Source organism: Orycteropus afer, unplaced genomic scaffold, assembly GCF_000298275.1.
Source record: "Orycteropus afer afer isolate SDZICR_OR568_19922 unplaced genomic scaffold, OryAfe1.0 scaffold00114, whole genome shotgun sequence".
NCBI classification, from domain to species: Eukaryota; Metazoa; Chordata; class Mammalia; order Tubulidentata; family Orycteropodidae; genus Orycteropus; species Orycteropus afer.
The window spans coordinates 4,032,627-4,059,182 of NW_006921701.1; the positions used below are offsets into that span (position 1 = coordinate 4,032,627).

Below are 26,556 nucleotides of genomic sequence, written 5' to 3' on the forward strand. Positions count from 1 at the left end.
GCCTGGCACTCTCCCATCACTAACTTCCTGGCTCTCCTGAGAGGTGCGGGTATGCTGTGCACACCTCCCCTGGAGCAGTAAACGGAGGCCTGCTTCTTGAGCGAGGAACTCAGCGCTGTTGTCCAGGACTGTAGTGTAAGCACACCTCAGCTTTCATAGACTACCCTTGCTTTACTCTGGCCTGCCAAGCCCCTCCTGCCACTCCCAGAAGAGATGTGTCCTTGTGGGAATCCACTGAACTTGGAGTCACATGAATTGTGTGCAAGTCAATCTCTCTAGCTGTGTGATGCTGGGGAAATTATTTCACTTCTCTAAGCCTTAAATCCCCCATTTGTAAAAATGGGAACAGGGGTGTATACGTTACAGGCTTATCATAAGAAATTAGTGAAATTTGATGTTGCCAAGTCTTGTGCCAGGCTCAAGGTTCAAAAGCGGATTTCTTTCCTGCTGCTTTCTCCATTATTATTCCATTTCTTCCTTTGTGTTTCTCAATTTTCTTTTATATACTGGTTTGTGGTCATGTAGCCTTAATGGCACCCAAAGTACCTTTTATTTTTTAAAAAAGTTTTAAATTTATTTTGTTGTTGTTGTTGTGAATATAAACAGCAAAACATACACCAATTCAACAGTTTCTACGTGTACCATTTAGTGACACTGATTACATTCTCTGAATTGTGCAACCGTTCTCACTCCCCTTTTCTGAGTTGTTTGTTCTCCATTAACATAAATTCATTGCCCTCTACAGTTCCTATCTCAGCTTTCGAGGTTGCTGTTTTACCAATCTGATTCCATATAGTTCTTAAAAGAGCATAATGCTCAAGGCAGACATTTTTTCACTGGTTTTAGGAAGACTTCAGGGGACATTTTTGAACTAAGGTTTAAAGATTACCTCAGGGCAACAGTTTCAGGGGTTCATTCAGCCTTCAGGCTACAGGAAGTCTGGAGTTCATGATTAAAACACCTCTGATTAACAAGGTCTCCCTTACCCCAACAGATTGCTAATGTTTTCTTCTGCCCAACCTAAAACTTTCAAACCTATGAACACAGACTGTGCCACCGGGAGAGCCCAGGGCTGGGCTACAGGGCCAGGAAAAGGGCTGGACTTCAGGAAAAGCTTGAAGTGAACCTAGGAGAACTATCTGGGGAGCCTGAGGGCACATGGAGACCCTGACTTAGGAGTCATATGGTGGAAAGACATGAATAATAGTGATGTAAAGGTGGCTCTGGGCTGAATCTGGCCAGAAACTGAACTCTAGGGTAGGTGCTGTACACAACTTTTAGCAGAAGTAAAACCACCGTCTTCCAAGAGTAGAGAAGCCCAAGGATGCAGGAGATTTATCTTTCTGGCAATGTCCACCAAAAGGCCACTTTGATGGGTCACAGTCCACAACTCTGGTTCTGCAGAGAACTTACATCCTTTTCTCCATCCATCTGTCCATCTATCCATCTGTTATGTAGTTTTGTAGAACACAGGCTGAACAGGACAGAAAACCCTATGTGCTCAGCCAGCACCTTATTTGTCCAAGGAGTCAATATCTTCTTAGTCATTCAGCTGGAATCTTTTACAGTAATGCTGTGAGGTAGTAACAAGACAGGCAATACCCCTCCTTTTACAGATCAAGAAGTGCTCAAGGTAACACAATGAACACAAGTGTAGCATAGTTAGAACACAGTAAGGTCCAAATGGAGGGTACTGGTCTGTTCCCCTAAAAGCTGGAAGCCGGCTCTCCTCCTGAAGCCTTAGTATAGCTTCTGTGGGATTAACCTGCGTCCAGACCAGCTTTGCTGCTTTTCACACCAGTGTGGGTTTCAAGTCATCTTTGAAGTTCACTATGGGCTTTGAGTGGGCCCACAGCTTTTCCCAGGAAGCCAGCCCCCTAGCAGGTTCAGGGTCAGTGTCTGATGTGCCACTGTCACTGGAATCAGAGGAAGTCTGGAAGCAGATTTCACAGTAGGGCCGGTGGCAGTGGCAGAAGAACTCATCTGAGCTGCTGGACTCAGTGTCAAGGTAGCTGCATGGAGAAGACATCGAGGGACAGGCTGGGGACACAGGAGGCTGCAGCTGCTGCTGCTCAGGCAGGTCTGGGGAGGCTCTGGACAGGCATCGGGAAGAGGGGCTTTCTGCTGGGCCAGAACAGGGAGGCTGGTAAGGAAACGCTGCACCACTTCCCCCAACCCTTTGGGGCTCTGTCTGACACTGGCTGCTGTCCTCCAGGGTAGCTGGCCTGCCTTGAGGTTCTGGGAATAGTGAAGGCTTCCTGGAAGCTGGTGTTGGTACCCTGGGATTAACTGCACGGTGGTCTAAGCTGTGGCTGTGCACATTCTGCATATTCAGCCCAGTCTGGGCTCCAGAACCAGTCCTGTTTGCCCGACGCCCCACATATGAGGGTACAGAGCCTGGAAAGTGTGAGGGAGCCCGCTGGGCTGCCTGCCTTCTCTTCATCATGTATGGGCTAAAGCCTAGCTCCTTGAAGAAGGGCATCTTCTGGGGGCTGTGGGCAACACTGCTCTTCAAGGGTTGCTGGGGACAAGAGGAGGAAGAGGGGAGGGAAGCTTCTGGGCCCAGGCTCAGATCTTGTAACACTTCCTGAAGCTTCTCCCTGATCACTGAATTGACCCTTGGCAGCCACTCTTGTGGCTCCTCCGAGTTCTCCAGCTGCCTCTGTCTGTGGGGAACAGAGACTTCACCTGGTATGTGACTCTGGCTGGGGGCCATGGGTACCTGGCTTCCTCCTTCAAGACTCCCATTCTGATCAGCCCTTGGCTTCTGGCTACTGCCCGAGTTTAAATGATCAGAAAAGTTTTTTAAGTCAGACATCTTCTCCTGCCCTGGGGAGGGGCTGGGTTCCTTTACAGGCCCCCCAAGGCTTTGTATACTTGAAGAAGGCACTGAGGTACTCTGAAACTCCTGTGCAGCCCAGCTGGTATTATTCTGAGAGTCACAGAGGCCTTCTGAAGGCACCTGTGCTGTCATGGCATGGCCAGAGGCTGCTGTCTGGATGCCTGTGCTCTGGAAAGAGGCAGCAGGCTCAGTCCACTCTGGGGAATCAGAGGGGCACTCAGCTAACATCAGTCTCAATAGCTTCTCTTTGGCATTGTTTACTTGTTCCTGCAGGCTTTCAATCACAGCATTTTTCTGGAAAAGAAAGACAAAAACATCAACAAAAGATGCCACTGGGGTTTTCACACTGTCTCCCATGGTGGAAGAAAGTGTGGCATCAGAAGACCTTGGTTTAAATCCTGGTCCCTCCACAGTAGCTAGGTGACCTTAGGCTCTAAGGAGCCACTTCAGAGGGTGAAATGAGTTGATGCATGTGAAGTACTTAGCACAATAACTGTCATATCGTGCTCAATAAAGTATTAATTATTGTTATGATTTTCATCTCCCTCTTCTGTCCCCAGTGTTGTTGGTGAGAAGGGAGGTTGGGAGAGGCTGCTGGCTTGTATCCTTTCATCTTTTCCCAGAACTGAGATGGTCAGGTCACTCTGTGGGACATCAGTTTGAATCATGTTGGGGATGGTCCAACTCTGGGCCTATCAAAATTTTGCAAAATAAAGACGAATTTGAGGCACTCCTCAAGGGGATGAAAAAATGAGGAAACAAGTATTTCGCCTCTTGCTAAACAGCCTAGAAGGTCCATCAGTGGCAAAACAGTTTGTGCTCGTCTACTGACCTAAAGGTTGGCAATTTGAACCCACCCAGTGACACTGTAGAACAGCCGGGAGCTCTGTTTCCATAACGATTACAGTTAAGAAAATCCCATGGAGCAGTTCTTTCTACAACATGTGAGATTGCTGTGAGTTGGAAATGACTCCATGGCAATAGTTTTTTGTTTCTTAAACAGCTTAGAAAACAGGTAGAATAGGGCAAGGATGGAAATTTCTGGGCAAAGAGACAAGATGAGCCAGGAGGAGCCAATGAGAGCCTCAAGTTGGTATTACAACCTCCCTAGGCCGGACCTTTGGGGCTGTGAGGCCAAAACTATCACACAGCAGTACCAGATAGACATCTTCCAAAGAAATGTGTGCATCAGAATTACTAGAGAAGCTTTTAAAAATGAAAATAAGTAAAAAGGACTATTGGGTTTCAACTCCTGAAAGTTTGATTCAATAGATCTAGAATGGAGGCCAGAAGATGAATGAAGTTGGGGCAGTTCTGCTACTGAGCTGCCCACCTGCTGCATGGATATTAGTTACTAAACAGGTTGTGCCTGGGAAGGCTCACAGGTGAGAGTTATAGGGGTGTGACAGTCCTAATTGCACAAGACTGGGAACATCAAGTAGCAGGAGTATCGGCAGTGGGTGTAGAGGGTAAGATTGTAACCTGAACATCTTTCTATGGTACAGAAGCTGATTCTGTGGTTCGAACAGTATTTCTACCTTCTAAGATTTCTGATACTCAAGGGCAGTGCAACAGGGATGAGATCATCACAGGGAAGTGGTGGTCTTGGATTATTAGATGACATGGGGTCTAGAGTTTGGGGAAGGCAGTAATATAAGCATTGTGTTTTAAGAAGTGCTCATCCAAATACTATAACACCGACTCTTTGTTGCCATCCTCTTTAGATGCTGAGGAATAAGACCATCCATTTATTATGCTTTACAAACAAAAACACGTTTCCCTCTGTTCCAGGGCAGAGTTGCCCAGAAATGATCCTTTCAGGGAGCAGTAGCTTAAGGAAAACAGTCCAATTATCTTCTGGCAACAATTCACAAGCAGACCCACTGCTCCTTAGTCATAAGCAGGAAGGTGATTTTCCTGATTACTGGTCCTGCCAATTTCATCCTTGTTTTGCTTGACTTATTTTATCATCAGGAGAGAGTCCAGGACAAGTTGAGTAACTAGTGAGTAAGGCAGGGACTTTCAGTACAGCACCTGCCTGCCTGCTCTCCCTCTTTCCCACCTGCAGAGCCATAAGGTCTGGGTGTTGCTGGGTGCTTGCCTATGACTGACTCAAGGACTCACTGGGTGCAGAGTGGATGAGTAACAGTGACATTCAGGCTGTTTATGATAGCTGGGTGGTGCCAGATACCTCTCTGAGGATCTCACAGGGGTGACTGTGATGGCTGCACTTAAGGGACCCTCATCGTCTTCACCAGCTCCCCTCCCCTCCCTGAAGTCCTCCCTCACATTCCCATGCTGGCTCAGCCAGCCGCTGCTATCTTCCAGGATTAGAAAGAAGCCATCAGCTGATAACAAGGACCCCAGCTGGGGAAATCTGAGTGCTGCCTATTTTGTTCCTTATCCTTGAACCTCTTGGAGCATGAGGAAACAGTGTAAATACTGAGTTGGCATAAATATTTTTCTCCCAGCAAACCAAACATCTGAAGCTGGCTGGTGATGGATTTAGAAATGTCCTAAACAGTAAATGTCCTTTTGTTTCCCAAAAGGAAGTGGGACTCTGTTTGCACCACGGCTGCATACTAATGAGAGGTATGATGTCATGCAATGCTATTAACCAAAAACCAAACTCACTGCCGTGGAGTCAGAGTCAACTCATAGCGACCTCTCCTTGGGTTTCTGAGGTGGTATGTCTACGGAAGTAGATTGCCCAACCTTCCTTCTGAGGAGTGGCTAGTGGGTTTGCACCGCTAGCCTTCTGGTTAGCAGTCAACTGCCTTAGGCACTACGCCACCAGAGTGCCTCGCAGTGCTATTGGGGGACCAAAATCTGACCTACAGGGCCACTGTACTTAAGTGAGCTTATTAATTATTACTTTTGCATGTCGGGGAAAGCAAAACATCCAGAGGCATATTTCATAGGGTTCAGGAGTGTTTTTATGATCCAAGGAAGAAAAGTAGTGAGTGAGTTTCTTCTGCTACAGTGTATAGAAGGGATGCTCTTCAGCCTCTGGGAAAGCTCTATCTACCGGCCTTCACACAGCCTGGGCAGTCACTTACGGATGGTGCCCTGGCCTCAGCCTCTGTGAGACTCCTTCCCGTGGGAGCAAGAAGGCAAGAAGGAGAAAATGGACTGCCCAGGTCACAGGAAAGTAAGAAGAAGGTGCCGGGGTGACTGAGGAGGCTGTATAGGAGGGAACAATAAACTGAGAAGCCGGAGTTAGGGTTTGTGTACACACTGAGACAGTTGTATATCTAATGGGCATCTCAGGATGTAGATAATGAAATCTGTTCCCACTTTCTGAGGGGACCTCTCTAGGCCTCCCACAGGGCCCTGGGACTGGGTGCTGATTCCCAGGTCTGTTTTGGGAAAGATGTTCAAGGTGTAGGGTATGGCGAGGAAGCATGTTTCCTAAGGAGCTCTGGTGGTGTAGTGCCTAAGGCATCTATCTGGCTGCTAATCAGAAGGCTCATGGTTTAAACCCACCAGCCACTCCATGGAAAGAAGACTGGGCAATCTATTTCCATAAAGATTTACCACCTCAGAAATCCAAAGAGGGTTGCTATGAGTCAGAATCAACTTAATGGCAGTGAGTTTTTTTTTTTTTTTTTTTTATCAACTCTATCCTAACAGGGCCCTTCCTCTATGGACTCGAGGCATCATTTTGGAGAAAGCAGATTCAGTCATTGCGTGGGAAACAGGCTAGCATGGCAGAAGTACAAAAAGCACATCACAAATTACCATAAGGCTAAAGAGTCAGGCCACTTGGCTGTTCCAACATTAGTGGATTGTGAATGAAAACCATCCCGGCTCTTCTAGCCAAGTTTCTGGCTGGCTGTTTAGTAGCACCCCCCCCCCCCAATGCTTTGAAGACTTCACAGTATCAAAGGGAATGCTACTCCCTTGCCAGGTGGGGAGAAATCTGGCTGTGACACAATGTCCTGAACGCTTCAAATGATGGATAAAGAAGGTCCAGAACCAAGGATATGGTAAGAGAGGGGCACAGAAGGTGAGTGCCTGGGGAGGTTTAATCCCTTCATCCTCAGCAGGTCTGCTGTGTTTGTTAGGTCCCCAGCACACTATCCTCTCACACAGGGACTATTAATACCCAGGTGGTAGTCCCATTACAAAAAGCATGGTTTCTCAGTGGCATCTACTCATGTATGTGCTGTACTTAAAAAATACATAATGTAATTTAGTTAGTGTCAAATACTAATTCCCCTGGGCTCTGTGCTTTCTTCCTGAGAAAAAGGAGCCCTTAAGCTTTCCATACACTTTCTTTGAGCTCACCATACTGTCTAAGTCTGGGAAAGGTACCAAGTCTGGTTCAAGTACAGGGGAAAAAAGAAAAAAAAAAAAGGTGGGGCCGCCTGGGGCCTCTTGGTTGGTGCTACAGTAATAGTCAGAGGTCCTTGTTCAGTCTCCTTCCCAATCTCTAGACATTACTTGACTTTCTGTGAAGACAAGATGACTAATATTTTGAGTTATTACCTGGAAAAGACAGTATGGGGCCCCATAAGATCTTGCAAATGAGGGCACTCCACTATATAAAGAAAGACTGTATCACACAGCAGCAGCTAGTATCCACTATGACTTGGGTGCATTACAATATTGGTCCCTCTGCTTGCAGTATTTTCCCCCATACTCTTTGCCTGTCCAATTTATAGTTAGCCTTTAGCTTTCATCTCAGAGACGCCTTCCTGACTGTTGTAAAATTTAGGTTTCCCTGCCTTCACCATCCGTTCTACTGTCTTAGCATCCTGATTTTGTCCTTCATAATTCTTACCAAATTTATATATTTACTTGATTAAGATCTGTTTCCTCCACTAAATTGTGAGTTCCATGAGGGTTTTGTTCATCAGCACTTAGCACAATGCCTACCACATAGGACTGACTCCATATACGCCTATTCAATGAATGAATGAAGAGGGGAGTGGGCAGCAATGGGAGAGTCATGGAGGAAATGCTGAGTTTTTGCTCACTGCTAAAAGAAGTATGTGAGCCTAGGAAGCAGGAGAATGAGAAGAGAAGACAGAAATTGTCAGTGGGAGTATCCATGGCCACTGGTGCATGAGGAGGCAGATGACTGGAGTTCCTTATGGAGAATGTGCCAGGTAGGAGTTAGCTTACTTCAGTAAGGAGCCTTTCCATGGAGCTTTTTTCTCCTCTCGAGTGACAGTTCTGTTCCTCACCACACTGGGTATGGAAGCTTTTGCAGGGAGTGCTGAAATATTTGGCCATGCATCTGATTGTTTGGTTTTCCTCTTCAAATGCCTTCCATTGCTTCAGCTGTTGAATAAAAGAACACATGCTATTTATTTAATTACACACCCTGAAACACATTCTCTCACTCTTTCTCATAAACACCATGGAATGACAATGTCACAGATACACATATGTTCAAAATATTTTCTCCTCAAAATGAAATCTCATTCTGGAAAGCTCACAGACAAAAATGACAGAAGGTATAGGGAATGTTAAGGTTATACAGCTTTACAAAGTGCCAAAGGAAGAAGATGAAATATAACCTTAGCTGACCCATTTACCTACCCATTGCCAAACTGGTCAAAGAAAACCAGTGATGAAGTATACTTCCAGAGCTATATTCTAAAGCTAGAGTCTAGGTGCTATGACATGAAACTCATATGAAACTGTTTCTAGTTGCATGAAGCTGTTCTTAATTATTTCTCATTTGTTGAGTAATGGTGTTTAGTAATGGTGAGTAATCAATACTCAAGGTTCAGACAGATAGAAAACCATAAATGCCAATAAAAATGATAGAATATTAGATCTGAGATGTGATGATCTCTCTTCTATGACAGATAAGGACTCAGAAAAGGTGTGACTCATCCAAGCTCATACAGCTAGCTAGCAGTAGAACCACAGCTGTCCCAGCCCATTTTGTCACCTATGTATATCCTCATACAGGTGAAGAGAGGGAGACTGTTCACTACCGGGGTCTTAGAGAAAGTTTTTCAGCAGAAACTGGTTTTAAGGAACAATCTGTGGAAGCATGGACTGGTTTACTGTAACAGGGATGGAACTGAACACAGGACTTTTACAAACAGTGGTATACCCCTGAGCCTTTGAGACACTATCTCTAGCTGGTGAATGCAGTGATATGAATGGCAGGGAAGGCTACAGTATCTGAAATGAAAAACAACAACAAAAAAAAACCACTGCCACTGAGTCAATTCCAACACCTAGCAACCCTATAGGACAGGGTAGATTTCCAAGGCTGTAAATCTTTACAGAAGCAGTCTATCTTATCTTTCTCCTAGGAAGTGGCTGAAGGGTTTGAACTGCCAGCCTTCTGGTTAGCAGACAAATGCCTTAACCACTGTGCCACCAGAGCTCCTTCACAGTATCTAAAGCTCCCCTTTTTCCCTCAGGAATCTTCAAAACTAAGTGTCTCCATGATGTACATTGTACATTGGTGACTGTCTTAGTTTCTTAGTGCTGCTATAACAGAAATACCACAAATGGGTGGCTTAAATGAACAGAAATTGATTTCCTCACAGTTTAGGAGGCTGGAAGTCTAAGTTGAGGGCACTGGCTCTAGGGAAAGGCTTTTTCTGTCCACTCTGGGGAAAGTTCTTGTCTCAGCTTCTCTAGCATTCTTCTTAGTACTACTTGGAGATCTCCAAGTGGCATCTACCTTTCTCCCATTTGTGTTTGCTTGCTTCTGTGACTGATCTGTTCCTTTTGTATTTTAAAAATGATTGATTTCAGACACACCCTACACTGATATGATGTCATTAACATAACAACAAAAACTATTCCCAAATGAGATTACGTCACAGGTATAGGGTTAGGATTTACAATACATATTTTTTGGGGGGCACAATTCTATTTACAACAGAGAATCATTCACTTTAGTTCTAGAAATAATGTGGAGGTCTCCACAGTGGCCTCTCAGTGAACCTGGGTTTTCTTTGCTCTCTCATCAAACATTTATTAAGCTCTGACTACATAGTGCCTAAGGCACTTGGCTGCTAACCAGAAGCCTGGCGGTTCAAACCCACCAGTCACTCCTTGGAAGGAAAGTTGGGCAATCTACTTCTGTAGTGATACTGCCTCGGAAACCCAAGGAGGGGTCGCTATGAGTCAGGTCTGACTTGATGGCACATAACAACAACAACATTGAGTGTAACCAAAATTTGGTAAATATCAGATAGGATTCTAAATTCCACCTCAATTTCAAAAACACATTCTCATCTAAGTATTCTAGGATCCTCTGCTGGCTCAGCACAAGTCCTTCATGGTATCAGGAGTCTGTGTGACTTATGCTGGGTCAAACTAGGAACTGCCCCTTTCAGATTCTCATCTCTAAGACCCCCTCCTACCAAGAGATGTAGTCAGCTCACTGTTCTACTCAGGAATTACTAGAACCCAACACTACAGGCTCACTATGGTCTTGGGTAGATAGAGGAGACTTCCTAGTGTCCTAGCACTCACCCCAGTGGTATGGGCAGTATCTTTGCTTCCTGTCTACCCCCCTCACTTTGTTAGTGAACCAAAAAAATCCCAAACTTCATATCATCAAGTAGATTCTGACTCATAGTGATCCTATGGGACAGAGTAGAACTGCCCCATGGCTGTACATCTTTATGGAAGCAGACTGCTTCATCTTTCTCCCATGGAGTAGCTGGTGGATTTGAGCTTCCAACCTCTGGTTAGCAGCCCAATGCTTTAACCACAGCACCACCAGAGCTCCTTCATTTTGTTAGTAGTAAAGCTTTTTCCTTTCCCTCCCTCAGCATCCTTTGTCTAAGCCCTCTGCAGGGCTATGGAGAAACCTGATCAATATAGTAGGAGGGCACCTCCAGAGCTTTTGGTCTATCTGTCCTTATGCTGGCCAGGTAGAGTCAAGGTGTCTCCTGGCTGAGTACTCCCCTTATATTCTCATTTGTAGAAATTCTGGTCCCTAAAACTTGACCCTTCAGGGTTCCTGGAATACAAATATAATGACTTGCAGCTCACAATTTTGAGATTTCTTCATAGCTCTTCTTCAAGATAGACAGACACATTCTTGTTTTCGTAACCACTGGACTACATAGGCATGATAGGATGAATAGCAACCCCCAATGATTTTTACCTTCTAAGCTCTGGAACCTATGAATATGTTACCTTTCATGGTAAAAGGGACTTTGCAGCTGTGATTTAAGTTAAGGATCATGAAATGGGGAGATGAACCTGGTAGGTCCAATAAATCACAAGGGTCCTTATAAAAAAGGAAGGCAGTATGTTCAGAGTCAATTAGAAGGATATGTGAGGATGGATGCAAAGGTTACAGAGAGACAGCTTTGAAGATGCCACACTGCTGGCTCTGAACATGGAGGAAGGGGCCATGACCCAAGGGCTGCAGTGGCCTTTAGAAGCTGAAAAAGGCAAAGAAGCCAATTTTTCTCTAGAGCTTCCAGAAAGGAACGCAGACCTGCTGATACCAGTGAGGGAGATTTTAGACTTCTGACCTCTAGAACTGTAAGATAATAAATTGCGTTGCTTAGGCTACTAAACAAACAACACCCTGCTATCAAGTCAGACCTGACTCATAGTGACCCCTCCTTGGGTTTCCGAGGTGGTATCACTACAGAAGTAGATTGCCCAACCTTCCTTCTAAGGAGTGGCTGGTGGGTTTGAACCACCAGCCTTCTGGTTAGCAGTCAAATGCCTCAGGCACTATGCTACCAGAGATAAGTTTGTGGTAATTTGTTATAGCAGCCATAGGAAACTAATACAATGGAATAAATCTCAAGTCTTTAATAGGGTACACTAGGGCCTTCAGGAGGCTTGAAGCTCTGGTAGTACAGTACCTAAGGCTTCTGACTGCTAACCAGAAAGTTGGTGGTACAAACCCACCAACCACTCCACAGAAGCGAGACTGGGCAAACTACTTCCATAAAGATTTACCACTTCTGGAAACCCACCGGGGGTCGATATGAGGAACTGACTCGATGACAGTGGATGTTTTGTTTGTTTGTTTGTTTAGGGCCTTCAGATTCTTACCTATGTGCCTCTCTCATCTCTGGGCACTCTCCCCTTATTTCAATTTGTACTTTAAAAATAGCAAAGACTTGTCTTGCTCTAAACATACCCTGTTCTCACCCTTCTCTGCCTCTGCAGAGTTTCCCCATCTGAAATGCCATCAGCCCTCTGTCTCCCATCTGTTCCTTTTAGACTGAGTCCAAATGCCCCATTTTCTAAGAAGGCATCACTGAGTCCCCCAGGTAGGTTATAGCACACCTTCCTTAGGATTGTGTAAAGTCCCTCACTCAAAGCACCCAACATATATACTATAATTTCCTTCAAGTCTGTCCCAGACTAGACCTAGAAGTGGGGGCCATGTGTTTAACTGTATGTTTCCATAAGTTAATAAATGGATAGATGGACATATGAAGGAACCCTTTCCTTTAAAAAGCTCACCTGTCTATTAGGGCACTGAGACATATACAGATAAATTATAAGGCACAGTAAAAAATCCTAAATACCTCAATGGAGGAAAAGACAAAACTCTTTGGGGTATACAGAAGAGAACAATACCTCAGGGCCCGCCTGCCTTTGAGAGGGGGTGGAGTTGTGGGGGAGAAGCGGAAGGATGTTGGGGGGATGAGTCACCCTAAGGCATCCTTAGGGCCACAGATGCACAGGCTGGCTCATTGCTGGTAATGACCTCAGTGCTTGACATAAACACTTAGGCATTTTCTGAAAGCCTATGTAGAATGCTACTAGTCTACTTGCCTCCTTAGTAGTGTCATCCATTTCCTTTGGCTCTCTAGTGCCGCCTAGCTGCTGTTGGAGGATCTGTGTCTTTACCTTCACAAACCCCTTCTATCACAGTCCAGGCTGAAAGCTCAGTGGCAAGAGGGACCTCCATCTCACTGTCCCACAAAGTAGAATCCTTCACCCACTTTTCCAAATTTACTCAGCTATCCTATTTTCCTGGAAATACACAGTACAGGTCACTCATGGAGAATCTTACTTCTACCAAAGGCTACTGAGCCACAGGGGAAAAATGTATTAGTTTTTACAAACAAAAACAATTGACAGACCTCAGTTACCTTCATGTTTTGAAAAATAAATAGAAAAAAAATAATTCCTAAACCTAAAATACAATAATATAAGAAATCTATTTTTCAGTTTCACATCATGGTCAGTTCAACAGAAGAAAAAGCATGAGGGGGAAAAAAAAAAAGAATAAGAAAGGCAGGGTAAGAGAAAGGAAGTGCCACGAGAGTTACGAGAGAAGGAGGAGACAAATTGTCCTCCTCCCATAATGATTTCATTCCTACTCCTATTTCAACAAAGTACTTGTTCCTTAATTCAAACTTGGAAATTGGATTTCAAGCTGTATTTTGTCCTGCATTTTTATGTCTGTGTAAAGATGGGCATGTACCCTAGATATCACAATCACTGGTGGGAGCAGAAGATTTGTGGGGTGAGGCTTCAAATGCAAGGGAGGCTGGAGAACAGATATAAGCAGTGCTATGTCATGCAGGTTGTTGATTTACTCAATTTTCGGATGGAAGTCTTTCTTTAGACAGGAAGGCTTTCCTCTAATATTTTCTTGCTGATTACTTCTGCCCAAAATTATTTTGTCCTCTAGTGTTCTCCTATTAGCTCTAAATTGTATCCCCTCATCTGGGAGCTCTGGTAGCATAGTGGCTAAGACACTTGCCTGCTAACCAGACAGCTGGCGGTTCAAACCCACCAGCCACTCCTCGGAAGGAAGGTTGGGCAATCCTACTTCCGTAGTGATACTGCCTTGGAAACCGAAGGAGGGGTCGCTATGAGTCGGGTTTGACTCGACGGCACATAACAACAACAACAATCTGTTCTCCATATATATATATTTGTTTATCTAGTCTCTCCTTTTTATCTACCTCCTTGTTTTCTGTTTCTTTAATTAATTCATAAATTCAATGTTTTGTAATGTCCAGCTGTCTATTAAATGCTCCTACTGGAGTTTTAAATGTAGTTATTTTCATCCTTATTCAGTATTTCTTTATCTAAGATTATGTCCTTTTCATAATGGAGTACTCTAGTTAACAGAGGCATATCCTTTAAATCCTGTTGACAACACCACTCAGATCTTCTAAAAACTTCTATTCTACTTCTGAGGAAGACAGTGCCTTCAAATCTTCAGAAATTTCTGGCGCATAAACAATATTTATCCTTGGTTTCTAGTGCATCTGTAGATTTTTCCATATTTGTTTATTCTATTGAGTATTTTAGTGAGAACTTGTGAAAGAAGAAAAGAGCTTATGCCCATGTTATACCATCATTGCCCAAAACACATGCTTCCTTTTATGAATGGTGTAATCTTATCAGCCAAACACTTTAATTATCAGTTGGCTACTGCATGGGGAAGTAGTTCAGTCATGTTGTTGTTGTTGTTGTTATGTGCCCTCGAGTCGGCCCCGACTCATAGCGACCCCTCCTTGGGTTTCCGAGGCAGTATCACTACGGAAGTAGGATTGCCCAACCTTCCTTCCGAGTAGTCATAGTCACTGGAATTCAGGATGGGAGTGTTGAGGGAGTAGTGGGATGAGGGGAGGCCTTAGGGGGAAGAGAAAGAGAAACAAGAGGCCAAGAGGAAAAGTGCCAAATGCTAAGACTATAAACTTGGATATATGTGACTCAATGGTAACCTAGGGCGTAACCAACAATTTAACATCACTTTCCCCCAGAGCCTATGGAACCCTTCTCCTTGTCCTGGGAGTCCCTTTCTTCTTCTCTGGATATTTCAGCTTATATCTTCCTTCCTTGTTTGAGTACACATATATTTAATTCAAATAATATAAAACACATTTGTATTTACTTTTTGTTTTCTCTTATTGTAAAAAGAAGTCCTGGTAGCACAGTTGTTAAAACACTCAGCTGCTAATCAAAAGGTCAGAACCTACCAGCTGCTCCATGGGAGAAAGATGTGGCAGTCACTTCTGTAAAGCCTTGAAAACCCTATGGGGCAGTTCTATTCTGTCCTATAGGGTCACTATGAGTCAGAATCCACTGCACAGGGCTTTTTCTTTTTCTTTTCTCTTCTTGTAAAAAGGTAAAGAGGGATGTTTTATATTTTCCTCCAGCAAAATGAAAGGAAAAGCATTTGTTTATTTATTTTTTAGGAAAAGCATTTTACATTGCGTCAAGCTCTGAATGGATTTTTCCCTGAGAACATGCAATTCCAAATAGGAAGGAAACAAAGATTGCTCATTTGTGATTAGGAAAAGAAATGACATCATCAAGATGAAGCGGGGAGTGGAGATAGGAAAAGCAGATTTGAGGGTAAGCGGAAAATTAGGTCCTTGAGGTGCTGGGGGAGTGACAGGGTGGATACAAGGGCTTCTGCTGCTGCTTAATCCACTCTGGCCCACTCTCCTTGCTGACAAGGAACACAAGTGGTCTCCTTCAGGACAGCAAGGAGGGAAGAACAGAGGGAGTCAGTTCACTAGGAAACTCTGCCTTTCATCTGACTCTTTAATAAATGGCACTGGAAGGAATCAGAAGAGAGCAAAACAAGAAATTTATCATATCCAGTGAAGCCTTTGGAGGGCCTGACCCTGCACAGTTCTCTCTAGAGCATACCTGTGGGATGAAGATGAAGCAGTTGATTGTGGTGGTGCAAACAAAGATGCCTCCCGACGTGAGTCCAAAGACCAGGTTGGGCCAGGAGTGCAAGTATCTGGTGACAACAAAAAGAAGCCCAGCAGCCAGCACCACGAGGTTGACCCCCACCATGATGGTTAAGGACTGGTTCACAGGAGGAGAGCTGACATGGTCAGTCAGGCCAGCCAGGTAGGCGCCATATAGCAGGAGTAGACCCTGGAGGTGAAGAACAGAACCAGAGGCTCAGGGAAGGGGAAAAACAGACCTGGAGTCAAAGAGCATTAGGACTGGAACCAATTTCCTCATCTGCAAAATGGGGATAATAATACCTACCATCAAGGGTTTACTTTATAGGATTTATGAAGACAGCAGAAGGGAAAACCTTTAATACAGCCTTTATACCTGGCAGGTGCTTAATAAATTATTTTCCTCTCCTTCTTCACTGAGAAGTAGTTTATCAGGGGTCACCATGTCAGCCACCAGGCAGGACTCTGCTGGGACAAGGCACAGGTCAGGAGCAGATAGGCTGGCAAGAGCCCTACATAAAGGGCTGCTGAGCGGTAAGAGGGCAGTGGGCACATCTCACTGTTGGTGGTTAGGGTTACTGTCTCTACTACGCAGCTGTGCATTACGTGAAGCTAAGGGGCATGTGGAAGCAAAAATTGACTTATAGTCTGCTTAAGCCATGCTCTGTGGCAGGTGCAGTGCCCAGAGGAAGGGGTTCCTTTCTCTGATTTACCCAAAGGTTCCATCTATTTGTTAAGGCCTGCAACTGCAGAACCACATCTGCCTAGATTGGATGCTTTTTTTTCTAACTCATGCAGAGGTTTTCCATAGTTAGCTCTGTGGCAGTGGGTGTTTATGGGAAATGAAAAATGGAGAAAGAGGAGAATTAAGGCAAGATGGGACTGAGGTAATATTGTTGGATAGGCACAGGCAGAAAAGGCTTCACCCTCTTTGTGACAATTTCTCCATTTTGAAAACCAGGGCCCTATTCTTCTGCCTCTTGCATAAATATAAACCTGCCCTAAGATTTCTCATTTATATGACGGTGACAATGACTCATAACATCTTAAAGTCCTGCTTCTTCTAGAGGGAGCTGAATTTAAACAGAAATCAAAGCTTGAAATCAGTAATATGTAAATTCAATAAATGTTCATCCATTTGACTATGTGCAAAGTACCATGCTAGGTGCAGGGCAAGAAACAGTGCTACAAGGAGGAGTAAGTCATGGTCCCAGCTTTCAAAGTGCTCTCTCTGGTAGGAGATTTAAGGTGAACGCACAAATGTTCATGTTTACAAGACAGTATGTGAAGATGGCCTGGTTGGGGGTGAGGGTAGAGTGAGAACTATGAGAAGAACTAATAATGTAGGTCAGGTAGGTCAGGTATCTGCAGGGCACCTGCCAGTGGCCCTGAAATCACACAACCTATCTGGTTCCACCTGTTGGAATAGGCCTAATTTTTTTTGTGTGTGAATTTACTATACCTGCAATGAAGGGGCCAACACAGCAGAGATGCCTTAAATCACCACTAATACCCAGTATCCCAAATGGGGCCTGACAAGCAAACACAGCCACTGTGAGATTTTCAACAACTCAAAGACACAAAAGTTGAGAGGTAAGGGGAGCCTGACTTTTGGGTAACTGACACCACCAGGTGGCATCTGGCATAGCTGGATCAATTAGTAATTTAATCAAAGGCTAATTGCCTAAGGCACTTGACTGCTAACGAGAAGGCTGGTGGTTCATACCCACCAGCCACTCCTCGGAAGGAAGGCTGGGCAATCTACTTCCGTAGTGATACCACCTTGGAAACTCAAGGAGGGGTCACTATGAGTCAGGTCTGACTCGATGGCACATAACAACAACAACAACGACAATGAATTTAAGTCTATGAGTTTGAACTGTTCAAACATAATCCTATTGAAATGTCTTACTTCCATTAAAATTCTTGCCAAAGGGAAATAAGTTTGAATAAAGCCTCAATACATCCATGACTCATATGAGTCACTTCTGATACTTGTATGTCACTCGCCTTCACATCTGAGAAGCCATGGGGTGGTGGGGTAGCGGACAGACTCAGGTGCAGGGGGTGGGAGGACTGCAGGTTAATGTGAAGACTGGGGTGTTCCTCAGGAGATCCTCATTGACTAGGGAGCCCACAGGGCTCGGCACTCTTTTCCCCTTTTGTTTCTTTGTCTTACAGAAAGATATTACTTTGTAAAATAAAAAAGAAATGGGATTATATAAAAGGCAGTGGAGAAAATAAATTAACTTGATTCATGAAGTGAATGGCTATGGGAAGTAAGGGGTTTTCGTGCTGAGGAGGACATGCTCTTCTAAAGAGTTTCAAGGAACTGGGAGAGGCAGTGTTTTTTCAAAACTGTCCAGGGGGGCAGCAGCAGGTTAATAATATCTGACATTTCTGAGTCTCTGCGATGGACTAGGAGTGGTTGAAAAGTCTACATTCATGAACCCTTTCAATGCTCAGAACAGTCCTGAGAGGATGTTATCATCATCTCCATTTTACAAATGAGGGAACTGAGGTTCAGAGAGATTAAATGAGATTTAAGATTGGCTAGAAAGGGGGCTGAGTCAGAACTCAAATCCAGTGCTGTCAGATTCTGAACACCACTGCCTTAATCTTTAGCAAGAAATGAGAGATCAAGAGGTCTTCACTATTTCTTCTTCTTTTTTTCCCCCCAAATTTTTTAATTTTAATTTGAGTGAAGGTTTACAGAGCAAATCAGTTTTCCATGTGTATAAATTTATACACATTCTGTTTCATGCCATCGATTATAATCCCCACCATGTAACATCACTCATCTCCCTCTTTTTGTGTTTCCTGTTTCCATTCTTCCTCCTTTCCTATCCCTTCCTGCCTTTTGAACTTCATCCTGGCAAATGATGCCCTTTTAATCTCAAATGGTTGATTGTTCTAAGGAGTGCGTACCTCCCTGGTGTTACTGTTCACCTTATAGACCTGTTACTTGGCTAAAAGTTGAGTCACAGGAAGAAGTTCATTCCAGGTTTGAAGGTTGACTTAGGGCCATAATCTTGGGGTTGCCATCAGTCTCCATCTGACCAGTAAGCCTGGTCTTCTTTATGAATTTTCTCCCACTCTATCCAGGATCCTCTAATGTAATCCTTTTCAGAGTGGTCAGTAGGGGTCTGAGCACCATCTAGTTCTGGTCTCAGGTTGTGGAGGCTGATATTCACATGGTTCATCAGTCCTTTGGACTGTTTGTTTCTATGAATCTTTGATTTTCTTTACTCTGGATAGGGAGAGACTGATAATTGCACCTTAGATGGCCACTCATAAGCTTTAAAGACCCCTGTTGCTACTTACCAAAGGATGATGTAGAACATTTTCTTTGTGGCCTATATTGTGCCAATGGACCCTGACATCCCCCAAGACTGTGGTCCAGCCTCCAGGCCCTCATTCCCTCTAGTAGCTCATTCCCTTATGGTGTCTGGTTATGGCTAAGAAGTTTTCATAACATTGCCTCTTGTATGCTTTGGGAGCTCTGGTGGCGTAGTGCCTAAGGCATTTGACTGCTAACCAGAGGCTAGTGGTTCAAACCCACCAGCCACTCCTCAGAAGGAAGGTTGGGAAATCTATTTCCGTAGTGATACGGCCTCAGAAACCCAAGGAAGGGTGGCTATGAGTTGGGCCCAACTCAACGGCAGAGTGTTCGGTTTTTGGTCTGTATGCTTTACTATACGCATGGATATATTGCAGCATATGTAAATACAGATGTAGATATATCCTCTGCCAAATCTATATGTATTCATGGGTGTAATCCCATTCTCCTTCCCATACCGGTTCAGCTTGTGTGTCTATCTATGTATCTGCACATAGACTATTGCTATTGCTATTATTGCAGGACTGTGTATATAATAGTATTTACCTCTGTTGCCTTTAACTCTTGTGCTCCTCTCAGTGTCTTCTTTTAAAAAATATTTTTATCACCATAATGTACATAGTTAAAAAGCAACAGTTTCCTGCCCTAGCCCTTCCCCCCTCTAGGCCTGCTTCTCAGATGCAAAAACATTTTCCTAGTGGTGAAATGAGTAAAGTTTGCCTTTAATGGTCACCTGTTTTTACAAGGAGCCCCTGAGTGGCACAAATAGTTAACTGCTGGACTACTAACCTAAAGGCTGGTGATTCAAACCTACCACAGGTACCTCAAAGGAGGCCTAGCAATCTGCTTCTGAAAAGTTATAGCCTTGAAAACCCTATGGAGCAGTTCTACTCGGCACACATGGGCTCACCATGAGTTGGAATCAACTTGACAGGCAATAACATTTTTACAAAAACTCCATCTTCTCTGCTAGCAATCAGCCAACCAAAACCTCTGCCCTAATAATCAATCGGCAGCCTTCTGCCATCCAGGGCTTGCTCTGTTCATTGAAACAGACCTGTATTATATCTCCTCTGAGCCAGAGTCTCTGTTCCTCCAAGCTGAAAGCCAGCTAAGAGGACAATCAGTTCTGATGGAAGGAAGATGCCAGAGGACCTCCCTTAGTGCCCTGTATAGGCAACCTCTGGAAATAATACCCCAATTTGGTTATCTACCTGAGACAAATGAATCTAATGAATGATGAGATATTCAGAGTAGTCAGGAGAAATGGGTGAGAGATCGGTATGAGAGACACTTTTAGGCAGCTGGAGGCTCTCATAGGGACCACGGATGTTATCATCTCATCCTGGGTAAGCTTCATTTCCAACCAGAGTGAGAAAGTCAGATGGGTCAATGATAGCAGGATGCCTTGACTCAAATCTTGAAGAAAGACAAACAATGGGCAAGAAAGATTCTTTTGAGGACAAATTAACTTTGGTAGAATGTCTCTTCACAATTTCCTTGGCAAAGGAGTTGGGGAGAACAGTGGTATTGCCAAATCAATTTAAAAACCAGATCAAGAAATGGAGAAATCAGTGAGTGAAGTCAAAATCACTCGGGGGAAGGGTGAATGAGAGAGATCTAAGAGTTGGAAATGTTCCCCCAAAATAAATAAAAAGTAGAGAAATAATAAAGGTTATGGCTTTGAGATTTATGCATCAACAGAGCTTTCCTCTGAGCTCAAGATTCTTCATAGAAAACACGTTAATAATTCCTGCAGTTCCCTCTTCATACCTATTTTGTTGGTGACAGATATAAACTGTATCCCAAGGAGATGGGGTTACCAACCTTACATCCCAAAATGAGAGCAATCCAGACATCAGAGTAGAGGGAAGCACAGAAGTGTGTGCTGGTCAGAGAGCAGGACACGTCTCTCCCTGTCACCTAGGAGGGACACAGAGTCAAGACTGAGGGCACCCACAATTACCAGGAACACACAGCTAATCTTTGTGACCATGTTGGGAATACCACTATGGCATATAATTTCCCCCTTAGTATGAAGAAACTAGGAGTCCTAGTGGTGCAGTGTTTAAAGTATTTGGATGCTAACCAAAAGGTCAGCAGTTTGACTCTATCAACCACTCTATGGGAGAAAGATGTGGCAGTTTGCGTCCATAAAGATTTACAGCCTTGGAAACCCTATGGGGCAGTTCTACACTGTCCTTCCTATAGGGTTGCTACGAGTCAGAATTGATGTGGACTTTGTTTTAGATGCAGAGACTAGGTGATGTAAAATATTAACATGAAAAAACATTAGCTGAGCCTGGCAGAAACTAAATGGGAGTGACTATGTGTGACTTGGAAGAAAAGACAACAAAGTTGGGCTGACATGTGAATGCTGGGCAGCAGCAAAGTTTACCCTTCAGTTCTGTCCTTTGCTCCAACATTGATTCAAATTAGTGCTTCATCAAAACTACAAATCATTTCAGACCATATATTCACAAACAGTTTAAACCTTAAACATTAAATCTGCAATGTAAAGATTCCATTGTATTCCTCAGCTCCTTGATGGAGACATAAACTATTTACTATTAATTGGACACTATGGACCAGGCACAGTTAAGTCCTTGACCTGCTTATTTCACTTTATCTTTACCACAAACTAATGAAATAGGTAGCATAATTATCTCCATTTTACCTATGAGGAAACAGAGACTTAGATGTTAAATAAGTTTTTCAAGGTCACATCTCAGAAAAGTGGTAGAGCTTGGATTTGAACTAGGATTGATTGACTAAAAAGACCACCTTAAAATGCCACATCTTAACAATCAGGGGGAGACAACTTCCCACAGCTGAAAGTTTTTTTTTTTTATTGGTAATATGGAAGCAGAGATAACTGCCATGCAGGTCCCAATGTGCTGACCTCTCAGTGGATGCCCATGAAAAGACACCTGGGGCAGGAGGAGCAGTGGGAGTGGTAGCACACCCTGCAGTCAAGGGGTAAGACATTCATAGCAGTCATAGCTCCTGATTCTCTTCCCTCTTTGGGTCATTTGTCTTCTTGTTGAGTGGACTGAACAGTGAATGCTGCTGAGAGAATGATCTCTGTGTATCCCCAGAGGCCAGTCCAGTTCAGGAACAAGATTCTCCAGAGACTGAACCCCTCACCTTCATACTGACACCGAGGATCTGAAGGCACTGGATGGGATCAGTCAGCACCCATGTCATGAGCAGGATCACATCAGCAATCACCAATGCTGCCACCAATCCCAGCAACTGCAGGTCTTTAATAATCTGCAAAAGAGTCAAGGTCATAACTTTTGCTTGCTCACTGGCTATATGACCTAGGGGCAGAGTGGCCCACATACTCTGAGCTGCAAGCTCCAGGGTCAGCCCTCCCTAGAAGCTTCATAACCAGTTAGCAAAGTATATTTTGGATCAAAAAATATTACCAGGAAAAAAACACCCCAAACCTACTGCCATTGAGTCAATTCTGACTCATAGCAACCCATATGGTTTCCAAGGCTGTAAATCTTTGTGAAGTAGATTGCCTCATCTTCCTCCTGCAGAGCAGCTGGTGGGTTTAAACCACTGACCTTCTGCTTATCAGCCAAATGCCTTGAATTACTGACCACGAGAGCTCCTAGTATTACTAGGATAGGGAAGATGATTTTAAAATAATAAAGGTGTCAATTCTTAAAGAGGACAGAAAAAATCCTAAATGTTTATATTCCTAATACTGGAGTTTGATGAAACAAAAACCAATAGAAATTCAAGAAGAAAATGTCATATCTTAATTATAGTCAGAAATTTCAATATGACTGTTGTTAGGTGTCATTGAGTTGATTTTTGACTCATACCCACCCTATGTGACAGACTAGAACTGCCCCATAGGGTTTCCATGGCTGTAATCTTTACAGGAGCAGAACAGTAGATCTTTCTCCCACAGAGCTGCTCTACAGGTTAGAACTGTCAACTGTTAAGCCACCAAAGCTCCTGAAGAATTTCAATCTCTCTCTCTGAATAACTGCTAGAACAAGTAGATTAAAAAAGTAGTATGGATAAGGAAGAGTTGGACCACACAAGCAACTAACAACCTCATTGATATTTATAGTACATTCTACCCAGTAACAGTAGAATACATACATGTTGTTTTTAAATCTTTTACCAAGAGAGATCATATTCTAGACCATAAAACAAGTCTTAATAAATTTAAAATAATTCAAGTCAAACAAAATGTGTTCTCTGACTACATGGAATAAAATTAGAAATCAGTAACAGAAAGATTTCAGGAAAATCTCCAAATATTTGGAAATTATAGAAGCCATTTCTTAATAATCCAACTTTATAATGACAATTTGTTTAAAAATATGGGTCAAAGAAAGAAATCAAAAGGAAGACTAGAAAGTATTTTTATCTGAATGAAAACAAAATCAAAATTTGTGGGATGTCACTAAAACAATACTTAGGGGAACATTTGTGGCACTAAATGCCTATACTGGAAAAGAAAAAAATGATCTCAAAGCAGTCACTTCAACTCTCACCTTAAGAAACAAAAATGACATGAAACACAATGTGTATGAACTGTTGAATGGAAAATGGATTTGCTTTGTAAACTTTCATCCATTAAAAAAAAACAAAACTTTCATCCAAATCTCTTTCCCTCTCTCTCTCACACATACAAAGAAACTAAAATGAGAGAACAAATCAAAGATAAAGGAAATAGTAAAGATCAGAGGAGAAATCAATAAAATAGAACACAAAAAATAATAGAGAAAAGTCAGTGAAACTATTAACTAATTCTTTCAGAAGATCAGTAAAATTGATCATCCTTGAACAAGACTGATCAGACAAAAAAGAGAGAATACACAACTGCCCAAATAAGGAATTGGAGAAGTGACATAACCAAATATTCTACAAATATTAAAAGGATTATAAGGAAATATGAATAACTTTATGCCAATACATTTGAGAACTTAGATGAAAAGGATAAATTCCTTGTAAGACACAAACTACTAAAGCTCACTGAAGGAAAAAATGGGTAACTTATATACCCCTATATCTATTTCAGCTCTGGTAGTGTAGTGCCTAAGGCACTTCACTGCTAACCAGAAGGCTGGCAGTTCAAAACCACCAGCCACTCCTCATAAGGAAGGGTGGGCAATCTACTTCGGTAGTGATACTGCCTCAGAAACCCAAAGAAGGGTTGCTATGAGTCAGGTCCGACTTGACGGCACATAACAACGACAACATATCTATTTCAGAAATTGAATTTGTAGTTATAAACTTCTTACAAATAAAACTTAAGGACCAGATGCTTTCACAGAAAATAATTAATGAAGAAATAAAAACCAATTCTATGCAAGTTTTAACCAAAATTGAAGAAGAGGGAATACCTCTACACTCATTTGGTAAGGTCAGAATTACTTGATACCATAACCAGAAATTACAAGGAAAGAAAACTAAGACAAATATCCCTTAAGAACATAAATGTACAAATTCTAAACAAAATTTAATGAAAAGAAATCCAACAATATATGAAAAGGATAATGTGTCATGATTAAGGGTATTTATCCCAGGAATTTAAGGTTGGTTTGACATCATAATCCTCTAATGTAATTCACCATACGTATGAACTAGAAATATAACACCATATGATTATATCAATAGGTCCAGAAAAAGCATTTGACAAAATCCAACATCAATTCTTGATAAAAACTCTCAGCAAACCAGGGGTGGAAGGAAACTTCTCGTTCTGGTAAATGGCAATAAACAACAGCTACAGTAAAACTAAAAAAAAATTTCTCACAACCAGACCAATAAGCATTTATATAGTTTAAACATGTGTAATTCATTGCATGTCAATTATACCTCAATAAAGCTACTTTTTCAAAAAGGAATCACTGTTCTAAGATGGATGAACTGTTTGCCCTTTAGGCTATTTTCTTCACATGTACGCTTACTATCAGCTGAGGATTTGATAAATATCCAGTATCATTTAATAACATGCTCTTAAAAACATCCCATCATTCCATAGAACTAAAGTTCCACCTGTGACATACTGAGTTTGGGCAGGGCCTATAGCCAAAGAAGCTGATGGTCAGGCTTTGAGATTCAGGCAGCCCTATTAGGGAACCTGATAAAATGTGAGAATGTGATTTGCATGACATCTGATATTTCAGGGACATGTAGGTTGTCCTTTTCCTTGCTCACTGTTCCAGGGAATGGCTTTCTACATGGAAAAGAATTGGGCTCTAGTGAGGGAAACAGATGTGCTTCTCTGTAGTCCTCATCCCTCCTCCACTTCCAGCTCATATCTGTGCTATGCTGCATCTTTCTGGGCATCTTGTTCCTTCTCACAATGATGCCAGATCAGTACCAGGGGTGCACATGAAGCAGAGCCCCTATTCAAAGACTTACCACCCAATAGCACTGAGACACAGCCTTTGAGGCATGGAGATATCTGAAACCACATGACTCTAAGTTTTGAAGTGAGGAGAAGGAACTTTAGATGTAAAAGGGGCCAGACCCAGTAATTTGGCATAGGCTTCTCTAGTTTATAATAAATAGTGGAGCTGCTGCCTATGATCAAGCAGGGTGCACCTGCTGTCTACTCACCACTCTCTTGTCCGGGAGTCTCTGGGTAAACACCTTGTAAAGTCGCCAGCTCTTCCCCAGAATGGGGCCAAACACCAAGGAGGTCCCAATGCACAGCATGCACAGTCTTACCTGTAGATAGAAGTGGACAGAAGCAAGAATCATGTGAGGAACCTTTGTTGGCTCTCCACACATTCTGATCTACAAAGCCTCAGTCCCACAGAGGGCACGGGGTAGATATGGACCACAATGTCTAAGCATTCCAAGAGCTCCTGTGAATGTGCTCACACAAAGGATAAAGGTAACCACCATCCATAGGAGAGGCTGATTTTTAAAAACCTGCCAAAATGTTACCATTATAGAAGGATATTTGAAACAAAAATTTAAAACTTACATACCTGAATGAGAGTTTCTACTGAGCTTCCCACTAACACATCTTGATCCTGAATCCCAAAGAGGTACGCACTACTGTAGGTCAGACAACTGCCCAGTAAGGTCACAATGTTCAGGTTGGGACTGGACATCTTCACAATCCTAGAGGCAATCAGGAAGAAAGACACTTACAGCCAGGACTTTGGGTGTGGACAGAACAGGCCCACCCCCAAAATCTCCACTGCAACCTCAGAGAAGGAGTACTGGGAAGAGAGCACTTTACAGTCCTGGGTTAAAAACTTGTTATGGTTTCTTTAAATTTATTTTTTAAAAAATACGTTTTATTGAAATATAATTAATGTACAGTGAAACACACAAAACTAAAGTGACATGGGTCAGTGCTGATGTCTTTAAATTTACTTTTAAAAAGAACTAAATTCTGGCACTTCTTGCTTATGTAATTCCAAGTCTTTTAAGAGAAGCCTGACTACTTAAAAACAGGTGGTATCAGAGGAGAGTTAGGCTTTCATCCACGAGGTCTACAGTTGCTAAGGGTCCACTATATGCAGCTTAGTGAATAAACAACTAGCAAGTAGTTACTTAGAGATACAGTTTGGAGATTTCAGAAGTGAGTTATTTGGAAAATGGTTCAGAATTTTTTTCATACACTTAATTATCAACTTTTTTTTCATCAACTTATTTGGTATGCAAATTGTTTTCCTCCCTCTAGTTGACTAAGAGGAGCTCTGGTAGCATAGTGCCTAAGGCACGTGAGTGCTAACCAGAAGGCTGGC

General features: G+C 42.9%; 1 protein-coding gene across 1 annotated transcript in view; it reads right to left on the bottom strand.

Annotated features, from left to right (window-relative positions):
• Positions 1–1,792: 1,792 nt before the first annotated feature.
• The window catches only part of GPR156 (G protein-coupled receptor 156), a 129,238-nt gene continuing 104,474 nt past the window's right edge, over positions 1,793–26,556 (bottom strand). Inside the window, exons 3-9 of the mRNA XM_007943875.1 lie at positions 25,789–25,924; positions 25,412–25,522; positions 21,962–22,087; positions 20,642–20,737; positions 15,428–15,664; positions 7,973–8,131; positions 1,793–3,136 (exon numbers count right to left, since the gene is read on the bottom strand). Coding sequence (XP_007942066.1) covers positions 1,793–3,136; positions 7,973–8,131; positions 15,428–15,664; positions 20,642–20,737; positions 21,962–22,087; positions 25,412–25,522; positions 25,789–25,924 — 2,209 coding nt within the window. The remainder of the gene's footprint in view (positions 3,137–7,972; positions 8,132–15,427; positions 15,665–20,641; positions 20,738–21,961; positions 22,088–25,411; positions 25,523–25,788; positions 25,925–26,556) is intronic.